The sequence below is a fragment of the Panthera pardus genome, unplaced genomic scaffold (genome assembly GCF_024362965.1).
Source record: "Panthera pardus isolate Hobbes unplaced genomic scaffold, ASM2436296v1 HiC_scaffold_6, whole genome shotgun sequence".
NCBI classification, from domain to species: domain Eukaryota; kingdom Metazoa; phylum Chordata; class Mammalia; order Carnivora; family Felidae; genus Panthera; species Panthera pardus.
Window position 1 is genome coordinate 125,331,815 of NW_026526991.1, and position 14,579 is coordinate 125,346,393.

The 14,579-nt window shown below is 36.8% G+C and overlaps 1 protein-coding gene across 11 annotated transcripts in view; it reads left to right on the forward strand.

Annotated features, from left to right (window-relative positions):
• Nucleotides 1–14,579, forward strand: part of TRDMT1 (tRNA aspartic acid methyltransferase 1) — an 83,473-nt gene extending 68,894 nt beyond the window's left edge. For 8 of the 11 annotated variants that reach the window (XM_019460664.2, XM_019460666.2, XM_019460659.2 and 5 more), the window contains 2 exons: nucleotides 28–157; nucleotides 8,873–14,579. In XM_019460664.2, coding sequence (XP_019316209.1) covers nucleotides 28–157; nucleotides 8,873–8,985 — 243 coding nt within the window. In that variant the 3' untranslated portion in view covers nucleotides 8,986–14,579. Of the gene's footprint in view, nucleotides 1–27; nucleotides 158–923; nucleotides 5,474–6,024; nucleotides 8,054–8,872 lie in introns of those variants that run through there. The other 3 variants (XM_019460660.2, XM_019460661.2, XM_053895992.1) reach the window with 2 other exon arrangements.

Below are 14,579 nucleotides of genomic sequence, written 5' to 3' on the forward strand. Positions count from 1 at the left end.
TCAGTTATCCTGGCTGTTTTCTTACAGATTGAGAATGTCTACAAATCTCTCACCAATTTGTCACAAGAAGAAAAGATAACAAAATTATCAATGCTTAAACTTCGGTATTTCACTCCTAAAGAAATAGCAAATCTCCTTGGATTTCCTCCAGACTTCGGTATGTGAGATACACAGACCCCAGCTTTCGTTTAAGGTCCCAGAATTCATCAAGGACTCTTGTGTGTATTTGATGAATAGACCCTTGCCCAGACAGATGGACGTAAGAAACCTTCTTCCTTTCCTGATGGGGCCATTTTTGACATTTTCCTTCCCTCTTCTTTCTCCTTCTGTTCATAACCTGCCTCAGACCCTTCCTTTCGGGCTCCATTCTCTCTCCCTTTACTCCAGTCATGGTCCCAAGTGGTTTTCAGGGGAGAAAGGCCAAATTTGCAATTCCTCACCTCTCCCCACCGATGGTTGTTAATAGCATGTCCTTCTCCAACTTACTTTCTTGATACCAGAGGTCCTGTTCTAATAACCCCACATAGATCTTGTGAAATAATGTGTAGGTTTGTCCTTTTTGTGAAGAAATTAAAAGGTGGCTGAGGAATTTGTTTTCTTGGTGGTAAGTGTATTTGTATTTCTTCTCAGAGATACATTCTTATCGGTTATGTACCTTTTGTCCTCCCTATAAGGAGAGAAACAAGAAGGTGGAGAGGTGGTCTAGGAAGGAGTCTTCCTCATGGAAAGAAAGGGTGGGTCAGGAGCACAGCTGCCAGAAGCGACCAAAGATTACGGAGTCTAAACTAAAGCAGGGAATCTCAAGAACAAAAATGCAGATACAGAGTGAGAAAGACAAAGTCCTAGCTCCTTCGTAGTCCAGGAAATCCAGGGATGGATGCTGTTAAGAGATTGGACACGTTGTCTTTGCTTTGGCTTTGCAGAGTCCCTGCCCCATCCCTGATCCCACTTTCTTGGTGCCTGTGCTCTCGGCCATACTGACACCATCAGTGTCTTAGGCTGGGGTGGCTGTGTTCCCAGTACCTGGCTCGCGCCGACCAGAGAGAGACAGACCTCCCTAACGTGTTCCAGGACTACACGAGGACACAGTGTGTTTTTGATAACTCTGGGAGTTTGAAAGCAGAAAAGTGGAACTTGTCTAAATCCAGTATTGTTGTAATATTAATACAGTACTATTTTTGAAGCAGATGACGGGTTAAATAGGTCATGTTTTAAATTCTAAATGGTGGATTTACAGATGAGGTTTTGGAGCACATCCTTCTGTACGTTGGGAAGAAACTGACTATATAATTTGACTGTCCTCTTGGTAATTGGTTCTTGAAGGGTAGTCACGGCAACCAGGTTTATTTTGTAACTCTCTGCCTTTTTCTTGGTGATCTCATTCAGTCACAAATATCCTGGGGAGTGTTATTTAAGGAAAACACAAACTTTCCTTGTCTTAGTCTACGTCACACAGTGAAGTGAGAACATCATAAAACAAACAAAGAGCTGAGAATTGGACTCAAGAAATTAATTCCCAGTCTGCTCATTTGCTTACTATTTTTTTTCTTTTTTAGGATAAACAATCAAAGGTACTTTCCACAGTACTAAAGAGAGAAAAGAACTTGAGTGTCTAATAACAAATTCCTACGTTTTGAGTGCTCGTTTCTTTCAGTAGTAGCAGTCACTGTGGTAACACTGAAAGGCAGCAGGGACCCCAGAGTCAGACTGGCCAAGTTTGAGTCCTAGCTGCACCTCAACCCCTCCCTGCTTTAGTTTACACATGTGTGGAGTGGGGGTCATCACAGCGCCGGGGTCAGAGGGTCCTAGTGACAGTTAAATGAGGTAACGTGTAAAATGCTTACACGCTTTCTGACCTACAACGTCAAATTCAAATGTCAGCTTTTATTTGTAAAACAATGGACATTTATTTGCTTTCATAGCCTTTACTTCATAAATACTTCTCATTTGAAAATTTCACATATGTAAGTTAGAATTTTTCAAAGCTCTCTGCAAATGCGCATACACGACAGTCTTTAAATTACTTCACCTTCTTTTAAAATATGTGATATATTTGTATGATCAGGATTGACCTGACGTCACCCCTGAGCAGCACTGTGACAGAAATGTCCTTCCCGTGTGCTTCCAACATTTTCGAGTCTGAATCTGAAATGGGCGTTGTTTGAGCTGCACTGTTAACGAGGGTTTTGCATCGATCCTTTCGTACATCGTGTGCTGGTTGTCTTTGTCACTAGCGGTATGCACTCGTGAGATAGTGAGCTTGGGAAGCGGACACTAACCTACACTTACAGAATGGAAGCTGCTATCTTGACCTTGTTAATGCTATGTTTCTGTGTTTTTGAGCATCGTTCTTCTTTTTGGTGTACCTAAGTTTCTAAAAAGTCACCTTTTAATTTAAAAAAAGCTGTATCTGTATATAAAACACACAAGCACCCTTACATATATGTCATTTTTACAAATCTCGCTTGTTTGCTTTCAAACATTTCTTGCCCTGTGATATAATCTTAATATTACACGAGGTCATCCCTGGGATATTCTAAAAGTCTGTTGCATCTTTGGCTCATTTGAATGAAATAATTTTTTAGATGACTAATGCGCTTGCCTAAGACATATTATCTTTATAATGGCAATTTTATGATCTTGCTCAATTGCATATGTAATTTTTTTATGTGACCACTTATTTTATTGCAGTAAGTATAATGTAAAGTGTCGATGAAGCAATTTTATCACAGTCAACTCTACCTTCTGGTCCTCACAAAATATGTATTTTGCTTTTCTTAATACTTTTTAATTATTTCCTTCATCTTATTATCTAAATTGCCTTTCCTTTATTTAATTGCTGTGCCAGAGGATACTGAATATGAAAATTGTAACTAACCTTATAGGGTGTACTTCACGGACAGTCTTTTATGTTGATACTTGCAAGGTTCTGTTCTAGCAAATGTTGTATGTATGGGCCATTTGTTTTGAAAAAGAATGTAGCAAAATAGAAGTCCAATGTGAGAAAGCCCATTTGTGGAAGCAGAATATAAAAAACAACTGTGAGGGACTTGTATCCAGAATATATAAAGAACTCTTATAACTCAACAATAAAAAGAAATAATCCAATTAAAAAATGGGCAAAGGATTTGAATATTTTCCAAAGAAGATAGACAGATGGCCAATAAGCACATGAAAAGATGTTCAGCATCATTAGTTATTAAGGAAATGTAAATCAAAACCACAATAAGATACCACTTCACAAAAAGACAAACAATAACAGTGTTGGTAAAGATGTGGTGAAATCAGATCCCTTGTACACTGCTGGTGGGAATATAAAATGGTACAGCTGCTCTGAAGAACGGTGTGCAAGTCCTCAAATGTTAGACATAGAGTTACTGTACGAGTCAGCATTTTCACCCCTAGGTATATATCCAAGAGAACTGAAAACACATGTCTCCACAAAAATGTATACAAGAGAATAATTCATACTCAAAAAGTAGAAACAACCCAATATCTATCAATGGATAAGTGGATAAATAAAATGTGGCATATCCGTGCGATAGAATATTATTTAGTTAAAAAGAGGATGGAGTATCGCTACATCATGTTGTGATGAATGAATGAACCTTGAAAATATGCTAAGTGAAAGAAGCCAGAAACAAAAGACAACATATTGTATGGTTCCATTTATATGGAATGTCCAGAATAGGCAAATCCATAGATACAGAAAGTAGATTAGTGCTTCAGGGGCAGGGAGGGGAGCTGGGGAGTGATTGCTAATGGATACCAGCTTTCCTTTTTTAAAAAAAATTGAAGTATAATCGAGATGTAACATTATAATACCTTTGGGTATACAATGGGATGATTTGATATTTGTATACATTGAGAAATGATCACCACAAAAAGTGTGGTTGACATCCATTGCCATATATCAGACATAGTTACAAACATTTTTTGTTTGTGATGAGGACTTTTAAGACCTATTAGTAACTTTCAAATACACAATATAGTATTAGTAACTGTAGTCTCCACCATGCTGTAAATGACATTCCCATGACTTGTTTATTTTATAGCTGGAAGTTTATACCTTTTGACCTCTTTCACCCATTTAGCCACTCCCCCCAACCACCAGTCTATTCTCTATCTGTGAGTGATATTTTTTTTCTTTGCTTGCTTTGTTTCTTAGATTCCACATTATAAGTGAGATCATAGAGTGTTTGTCCTTTTCTCTCTGACTTACTTCACTTGGTATAATGTCCTCAAGGTCCACCTGTATTGTTGCAAATGGTGATATTTCATTCCTTTTTTATGGCTGAATAATAATTCGTGTGTGTGTGTGTGTGTGTGTGTGTGTGTGTGTGTGTGTGTGTAGGTTCTTTCCATATCTTGGCTATTGTGAATAATGTTGCAGTGAACATGGGGGTGCATATATCTTTTCGAATTAGTGTTTTCATTTTTATCCCATAAATACCCAGAAGTAGAGTCGCTGGATCATATGGTAGTTCTATTTTTAATTCATTGGGGAACCTCCATGCTGTTTTCCATAGCGGCTGCACTAATTAATATACATGCCCTCAATATATTTTGGATATTAACCCCTTATCAGATATATGATTTGCAAGTGTTTTCTCCCATTCTGTAGGTTGCCTTTTCATTTTGTTGATGATTTTCTTTGATGTGTAAAAGGTTTTTAGTTTGATATAGTCCCACGTGTATAGTTTTGCTTTTTTGACTTTGCTTTTGGAGTTAGATTCAAAAAAATTGTTGCCAAGACTGATGTCAAGGAGCTTACTGCCTATTTTCTTTTAGGGGTTCTATGGTGTCAGTTCTTACATTCTAGTCTTCAGTCCATTTTGAGTTAATTTTTGTATATCAGAACATGATGCTTCCAGCTTTGTTCTTCTTTTACAAGATTGCTTTGGCTGTTTGGGATCTTTTGTGGTTTCATATGAATTCTAGGATTGTGTATTCTGTTTTTGTCAAAAATGCCCTTGGAATTTTGATAGGTATTGCATTGACTGTGTAGATTGCTTTGGATACTGGGCATTTTAATAATAATTCTTCCAATCCATGAGCACAAGATATCTTTCCATTTATTTGTGTCTCATTTCTTTCTTTGGTGTCTTGCAGTTTTTAGCATACAGATCTTTTACCTTCTTGATCAAATTTATTCGTAGGTATTTTGTTCTTTTTTATGGGATTGTAAATGGGATTGTGTTCTTAATTTCTCTTTCTGATAGCTTATTGTTAGTGTGTAGAAACACAACAGATCTTCGTATATTAACTTTGTATCCTGAAGCTTCACTGAATTCATGTATTCGTGCTAACAGCTTTTTCGAGTCTTTGGGGGGTTTGTGTATAATATGTCATCGGCAAATTGTGACAGTTTTACTTTTTCTTTTGCAATTTGGATGCCTGTTACTTCTTTTTCTTTCCCTAATTGCTCTGGGTAAGACTTCCAATACTTTGTTGAATAAAAGTGGCAAAAGTGGGCATCCTTGTCTTATTCCTGATCTTAGAGGAAAATGTTTAGCTTTTTACTTTTGAGTATATTATTAGCTGTGGGCCACATTCTTTGTGAGGCACTAAACATATTCTGGAATTAAATAGTGGAGATGTATGCAAAATTCTGTGACTGTCCTAAAAACCATTGACTTGTATATTTTAAAAGGGTGAATTTTATCTCCATAAAGCTGTTTTTAACTAAAGGAAAACAACTGTGAAATAATGGTAGCCACAGTTTTTCCTAAAGTGTGTTAATATACAGATTTCTGTGAGTTTTGTGGAGGGTATGTGTGTAATTATGTGTGCACTCAGCATAATATATGTTATGTGATATGATAATATCACGTGGTGTAGGCATTATAATTTTAGATAATATTTTTGGCTTCAGATTCTAATTTCTTTATTGAACTTCGTGGAGACCTTAGGGACTTATTTATGTGAATGACCACTGTGCTCCTACTCAAGGATGCATCCTTTTGTCTCTGGAAGTTAGTATTATAAATGATTGTCTTGTAAATTATTATCTCTCTTTTCTAGGATTTCCTGAGAAGATAACAGTGAAACAGCGTTATCGTCTACTTGGAAATAGTCTCAATGTGCATGTAGTAGCTAAACTAATCAAAATCCTATATGAATAATTTAAAAATAACTCTGAAAGATGGTCACATTATTTATTCATATCCAGGTAGTAATTCTGAAATTCTATTTTGAATTGATTTTGATGAAATTTTACTGAACTCTCTTTATCTCTCTTTAAAAAGAAATTTGGATTTATCATAAAAATGCTGACTTTTAAAAAATTTATATTACTGTATTTTGTAAAGCAAAAATTGCTATTATGCTTTACAAGAATATATTTTCATGTGAAATTGCTAAACATACATGTAAAATATTCTCTTTATAACATTATGGTATATAGAAATTTAGGAACATTGGAGTTTGAATATCTACATGAATATTTTACAAAGTGTCATGATAGACATAGTATAGTGAACCTGAGAAATTATGTTTTTGTATGTTGCTTAAACAAATTGCTTTATGAATCCTATCATTTTATTTTTATTTTATTTTATTTTATTGTCAGATTGATTATTCCTGATTTTAAAATGATGCTTCTAATTCTGGCCTGTTTCAAATATTGAATGTTTTACTGAATTCCATCCTTTAAACATTTCTTAATTATATCTAAACAAATGCATATAATGTTTTAGACCAAATTATGAGTGTTATACAGCCGTCTGAAGAAAGTGTCAGAAAAAATAATCCTAAATTCTTGATTATGTCCCCATCAGGAAGCTACAGAAAATGTAGGTAAACATTATCCAATTATCTTTAATTCTACCTCCATGTAAAATGCGAAACTTCATTGTCCGTTCTTTATTTATAAATATTTTCTTTTACTTTGCTGTCATCAGAACTTGCTTTTGTCTTCCTTCTTAGCTTGTTGTTGTAAGTTGAATTTGCATCACATTCTAGGGAATGTAGTGTGGCATTCAGATTTTAGGGAGGAAATTCTGCTCTCCGACCCCATTTTATATGACTGTTCTGTGAATTAGCTTTTTAAACTTTCTCTTTCTCTCTCAGACTTCTTGGAATTACGGTTTCTTATCAGACTGTTTGTATTATAAACCCTGTGGTTTTATTTCAGTGATAAAAGCAAGTGACAAAAAGAAGAGAAATGAAAAGAAATAAGACCAGAAATTGTATCACAAAATAAAAAATATTTTTATTCTTTTTTTAAAAAATGTTCATTTATTTTTGAGAGAGAGAGTGCACATAAGCAGGAAAGGGACAGAGAAAGAGGGGGACAGAGGATCTGAAGCAGGCTCTGTGCTGACAGCAGACAGAATATTTTTATTCTTAAAAGACAATCATTTAGACGTGGAGAAATCAGAACCCTGTGCATTGCTGGTAGAAATGTAAAATGGTGAGCCACTGTAGAAAATAGATGATGATTCCTTCAAAAAATTAAACCTAGAATTAACCTTATGATCTAACAATTTCACTTCTAAGTATATGCCCAAAAGGATTGAAAGTAAGGACTCGAACAGATATTTGTATACTAATGTTCATAGCACCATTATTCACAATAACCAAAAAGAGGAAAGAGCCAACATACTTGGGTGAAGACTGGATAAACCAAATATAGTGTATACATACAGTGGAATATTATTCAGCCATGAAAACAAAGAAATTCTGATACATGCAACAACATGGATGACCCTTGAGGACATTATGGTCGGTGAAAGAAGCCAGACACAAAGGGACAAGTTTTCTATAATTCCAGTTACATGGGGTATGTAAAAGAATCAAGTTCATAGAGATAGAAAGTAAACTAAGAGTTACCAAGGTTCGGGGTACCTGGGGAATAAGAGTTAGCATTGAATGGGTACAGAGTTCTGTTTGGGGTGGTAAAAAAGTTCTGGAGATGCTTAATGGTGGTGGTTGCACACCAATGGAAATGTACTTAATGCCACCGAACTGTATCCTTAAAAATCCTTAAAATGGCAAATTTTATGTTATGTACATCTTATCACATTTAAATAAAAAAAGTCATTCCTCACCACCATTTCTTCAGAAAAACTCATAGATAAATATGGATATAGGCCAATGTGTTTATGTATCAGTGTTCACGTCTACATTATGTACATGTGTTTAAAGACAAACCTTATTACAAATCTCATAATGAGGGGGGTGGAGGGGATACATTTATAGTTTAAAATCAGAATTGAGAATCAAGAAGTTCCCAAATAAGCCAAGATAACGTCATAAGGATCTAATTTGAAGCCCATATAGACAAAGTAGTTAAAGTGTGTTTTCCTCAGGTTGTTATGTTATTGAAAAGAAGGCTAACTTTTCATAATTTGGCCTTCAGCTTGGAACTACAAGTCTTTTAGGTCACAAGTTGTAGACTGATTTACAGATAGCTTTGGACTTTGAAATTGAGTGAGGGTCATATGGTCTCAGCAGTTTTCTTACAGCCTGTGAACTCATGTAATTTTTCAAGACAGCCTTTCAACGTTCCTGGACCAGAACTCTCTCCCTCTCAGCTTCCAGTGTCAAAGTGCACCGCAGACAACTCTCCTGTCAACTTCTTAACATTTGTTTTTCTTGGATCCACTTCCCGTCCAATCCTCTTTCTCCATTCAGCAGACTCACCCAGATATCTAGATATGTCCCTTTGCACATTTTATTGAAAAGCAGTAAGAATCATACACAAGTTCCTCAACTTCAGTTTATACTAGTCAAGCTGTCAGCACCATTTTTTCCTTTCCTGTCCTCTCCTGTCATTCCTTTACTTTGCTACTGAAAATTTAAACCTTCAGTTTTAAAAACAAAAACAAAAACATTGTCCTAACCTCTATGTGTCTGTTTCTCTCTTTAGGACTTCTAAGAACATTTTACACTAAGATGGTCATGCTCTTCAAAATCATTTGCAACCATGACCCAAACAATTTCACTATTTTTGTCTTGATTTGTGAGTTTATTCCTTTTTAAATGTATTTGTTCAGTAAATATGAACATGTGCAGAGAATTTTTTTGGCTTCTGATTCCCAAACTACTCAAATAAATTTGTTGTAGTCACCAGAGGTTCTGAGTCTTATTTTCAACTACATCCAGCACTGAGAGCTCTCTCTCAAGTATGCTGTACCTGATTCCTAAAGCTTTCTCAAACTTATTTTTCCTACTAATACAAACCTAGATAGAAATTTTCACAAAGGAGAAGATAGGAAGGTAATTTTCCCAAAGAGCTCTTCTGCTTAGCTCTGGGATGTTCTCATTTCTTTGCTCGTACATAGCACGGTTCCATTGTTTACTTCAAGGATTTGCTCTGTATTTTATTTTTTTTGCACCTTTATGCCTATTCATATCAGGTCAGATTTAAATTATAAGCGCGCAAGTAGGGAACATGTTTATTTAGCCAAGTTGGCTCTATAATCAGATGAGATCACCTGAAGAGTCTAAAGAGAGAGAGGGGAGAGCAGAGGTCTGGAGTTGAATTCTTATCCATTACTGAAGATTCAGTCCTCAGGCCTCCCTACCCTTTACCATCCAAGCCATTTTTTCTAAGGTCTCACCCTTTCCTACAACTTCTGGGTTTTTTTGCCCATGATACCCAGGTAACTCCAGATCTGATATTGTTCCTCAGCCCTGTTCTAGAATTTTTGTGCTGGGATATTTTTAACTTGAGTATCCTTCTGTCACATCAAACTTAGCATATTTGAAAACAGTGAATCGTCCTCCATTTAAAAATCAGTTCCACTCATGATTAATTTCAATATTCCTCATCATGACACCACACTGCTTCTCTCCCAGTCTCCCAAATTCAAATCTCATCACCCAAGGTCATCATCACCTTTTCTCTCACTCTATTTCCATTTATCAGCTTCGGTTAATAAAGTAGTCTTCCTAAGAAGGCCTTCCCTGCACAATGATTCACTTTAGGAACACAGAAGAAGTCACTTTGAAACTTAAAGACATACATGCCCGTTTGCAACCAGATTTGTATGCTTGAGTCAACACTTGGACATTGAGCAAATTTCAGCCTTCTGAATTTGATCTAGCATGAATATCACTTTTAGTAAGATAGTTGTTATTTTACTCAGTTCCTTACACAAGTACAATTAAATGTCACACATACAAATGATTGAAAATACCTGATGGAATGTGAAAGTCCTTAGATAGTAGATATAAGTTGACTTTTCTGTTCAAAAAGCTCATGCTACAGACGATTAGACAATGAGCTGGATAGTTGCGGTGATTCGAATTTGTTTTAAGTGCAAAATATCCCATGTTTTGGAGAATGTAGACTTCCAGGAGGGCAGGGGTTTTTGATTTTTCTTTTCCACTGCTACCTTCCCAGGGACTAAAATGGTACCTGGCACACAGCGAGCACTTAATAAATATTTGTTAAATGAGTGACTATGGCCACCATACTGGACTGATATAGAAGCTGTCTAAAGGCCGTGACACTGTGGAATTTAAACAGAGTCACTCTCCTGAGAACTATTTCTGTTACTGCCACTTCCTCCATACTTAGGGGAATAGCCAAATTTACTCAACTTTGGAACACATGATTTAAAAAACAATTCTAGGATAGGGCTTGATCTTTTGGCTTTTGAGGAAGATGTGCAGATAGAAATTTAAACAAATATGTATTGTATTCTGACTTCTTGTCTGGACAAGAGGGCAGGCTCATTTCTCTTTGCTCCTTCCTAAGTACAGTGATCAATTCTGGGTAAGTATGTTTATAAAATAATGCAAGAGGCATCAGAAAGAGAACTCTTAAAGGAGGGAAGAGAAAACAAACCAGCTAGGTAATCCCAAGACTGGCAAGGGAACATGGTTGCAGGATGTCTTACAGTCTCCCATCCAACAGAAGGAGGTGATCCAAGTTGGGTGCTTCCTGACTCCGAACCTCACGTGGGAACCCGGCATGGCTCATTCCTATCCCAGATGGAACTGGGGTCCTGCTGCCAGCACCAGGTGAGTCTGATATCACCAGCAAGTGCAATATATAGGGATCCCCACTGACAAGTGTCCAGGGGAAGCACTCTACTTTTCTGGAATGCCTGAGATTCATTTCACTTACTGAGACACTGGACAGCCAGAGGACACTGGCAAAGGGATCCTACCCCAAAAGGCCTGATTCAGGAATCCTTTTCATCACCATGGACAGGAGGCTCCTTACCTTAACCTATAGGTGCCAGTGAGTTGGCCTGGTGAGAACTTCTTCCCCCTAATGTAGGACTGCCGAGGACCACATAGAGCCCCAGTGGTACAGATAAACCAAGCAGACCAAAACGCTCTGAAAGTTAAACTGCCATTGGAACCATAAACCAAAAAGTAGGCCAAGATCTGCATGCTAAACATAAACAGAGTAGCTGCTTGCTAAAATAAAAGATGAAAATAAGACCCAGAGTCTCCTAACATAATAGACAAAATATACAGGACGCAATCCAAAATTATTTGTCGTATCAAGAACAAATAAAATCACAAGTTGAATGTAAACTTATGACACCACCAAAATGAATCAGATATTGGAATTATCTGACAAGGATTTTAAAGCAGCCATCATAAAAATGCCTCTACAAATAATTACAAATTCTCGTGGAACAAAAAATAGAAAGGCTTCAGTGAAGAAATAGGTAGCAAAAAGTTTTTAAAAGTTAATAAAAGAATCACAATGATGTGTGCGTTATATCCCAATTTTTAGAAAAAGAAATAATGGTGATTATATAACTGAAAAATACAATAACCAAAATAAACTTAATGAATGGTACAGTAGAAATGACAGAAGATTAAATCAGTAGCTTGGAAATAAACCAATAGAGTTTATTCAATCTGAATAACAGAGAGAAGAAAGATTGTAGGGGGTGGGGAATGAACCTCTGTGATCGGTGGGACAATAACAAAAGTGTCAACTTTCGTATATTTGAAGTCCCAGAGGTAGAGGAGAAAAAAGAATAGAGCTGGGAGAATATGCAAAGAAAAAATGGATGGAAATGTCTCAAATTTAGCAAAAGATACAATTGTGAAAGTTCAATAAGCTGAGTGAACCAAATAGAATAAATTTAAAGAAATCCATGCCAAGATACATCATAATTAAAACACAAGAAAACTAAAAACAAAGAAAGAAAAATCAAAAGCAGCCAGAGAGAAGTGACATATTAATAAAGGGGGAACACAGTTTGAATGACAGCAGATTTTCACCAGATACCATGGGGGCCAGAAGGAGGTGGCACAACATTTTCTAGTTCTGGAAGAAAAGAAAGAACAGTCTGTGCAAATTCTATACCCCTCCCAACTATCCTGCAAGAATGAAGAGGGAAATAATGATATTTTCAAGTGAAGCAAAACTGAAGGAATTTTTTGCTAGCAAACCTACCCGTAAAAATGGCTAATGGGGTTTTTCAAACAGAAAGGAAATGATAAACGGCAGCTTGGAGCATCAGAAAGGAAGAACAATGGAAAGAATAGAATTAGGAATACATACAATAAACATGCCACTCATGGGTTTTATGAATCACATTTGATAATTGAAGCAAAAATTGTAATTCCATCTGACACGCAAGACGATATTTAAAAGGGAAGGTAAAGGGACCTCAATGGAAGTGAGATTTTATTTCGTGGGAAGTGGTAAAATGCTGATACCAGGAGACTGTGATAAGTCATAGGTGTATATCATAACACCCAGAGCGACCACTGCAAAAACTGCACAAAGGAATGCACTCAAAACACCATAACTAAATCAAGTTGGGATCCTAAAAAACATTCATTGGCCCACAGGAAGGCAAGAAAGGGGAAACAAGACTGAGAAGCAGAAGAAACAAACAAAAGTGATTGAATGGCATACAAGCTCTACCATATCAATAATTACCTCAAATATAATGGGTGAAAATACACTAATTATAATGTAGATATTGGCAGAGTGGATTAAAAAAAGCATTTAATTACATGCTATTTACAAGAAACTCACTTCAAATTAAGTGATGTGGGTGGGTTGAAAGTAAACATGATGGTAAAAACAAGAATCACGAGAGAAATCTACCTTAATGATGTAATTCAGGAGGACAAAAGGCTATAGAAATGAAGATATTAAACCCAGAAAAACTGGAAGCCTACTAAATGGCCAACAATAAGACAATGATGAAACCAACCCAAACATTACGTGATGATGGAGCCCCTTTGAAAACCAGTTTGGCAATTCCTCAAAAACTTGAACTGCCATATGACCCCAGAGGATTGAAAATACACAAACTTGTACATGAATGTTCATAGCGTTATTCATAAGGGCCATTATTCAAAGGGCCATTATTCATGATGGAACAGACTTCTATGTTTACCAGTTGAACAAGTAAACACAGTGTGTATATCTGTCCATACAATGGATTCAGCCTTAAAAAGGAATGAAGCCTGACACATGCCAAAACGTTGTGCACTTTGGAAACATGCTAAGTGAGAGAAGTCAGACACAGAAGAGCACGTGTTATACAATTTCAGTCTATATGAAATGTCCAGAATAGGTAAGGTAGATTAGTGACTTCCAGGGGAAGCAGAAATGGAGAGGTGTAGGATTTCTTTCTGAGGTGGTGAAAGTGTTCTGGAGTTGTGATGATGGTACAACTCTGAAAACACTAAAAAACATTTAACTGCACACTTAAGTAAGGTGAACTTTATGGTATGTGAATAAAAAATAGAATTACTCTATGACCCAGCAATAGCACTACTAGGAATTTATCCAAAGGATACAGGAGTGCTGATTCATAGGGGCACACACACCCCAATGTTTATAGCAGCGCTATCAATAATAGCCAAATTATGGGAAGAGCCCAGATATCCATCAGGTGATGAATGGATAAAGAAGATGTGGGGTGTGTGTGTGTGTGTGTGTGTGTGTGTAATGGACTACTACTTGGCAATGAGAAAGAATGAAATCTTGCCATTTACAACAACGTGGATGGAACTGGAGGGTATTATGCTAAGTGAAATAAGTCCGTCAGAGAAAGACAGATGTCATTGATTTTCATTCATGTGTGGAACTTGAGAAACTTAACAGAAGACCATGGGAGAAGGGAAGGGGGAAAATAGTTTCAAACAGAGAGGGAGGAAAACCATAAGGGACTCTTAAATACAGAGAACAAACTGAGGGTTTATGGGGGTGGGGGAGAGGGGAAAATGGGTGTTGGACACTGAGGAGGGCACTTGTTGGGATGAGCACTGGGTGTTGTATGTAAGCTATGAATCATAGGAATCTACTCCCGAAACCAAGAGCACACTGTATACACTGTATGTTAGCTAATGTGACAATAAATTATATTTAAAAATAAATTCTAAAATTTGCCACCCCCCCCAAAAAAAAGTTGGCATCATAAAAAAGGTGAGAAAATTTTTCAGAATTAAAAGATGCTAGAGGTGCCTGAGTGGCTTAGTCAGTTAAGAGTGTGAGTCTTGGTTTCAGCTTGGGTCATGATCTCACAGTTTGTGGGTTTGAGCCCCATGTGGGCTCTGTGCTGACAGCGGTGGAGCCTGCTTGGAATTGTGTGCCCCTCTTTCTCTGCTCCTCCCTTGCTTGTTCTCTATCTCTCTCA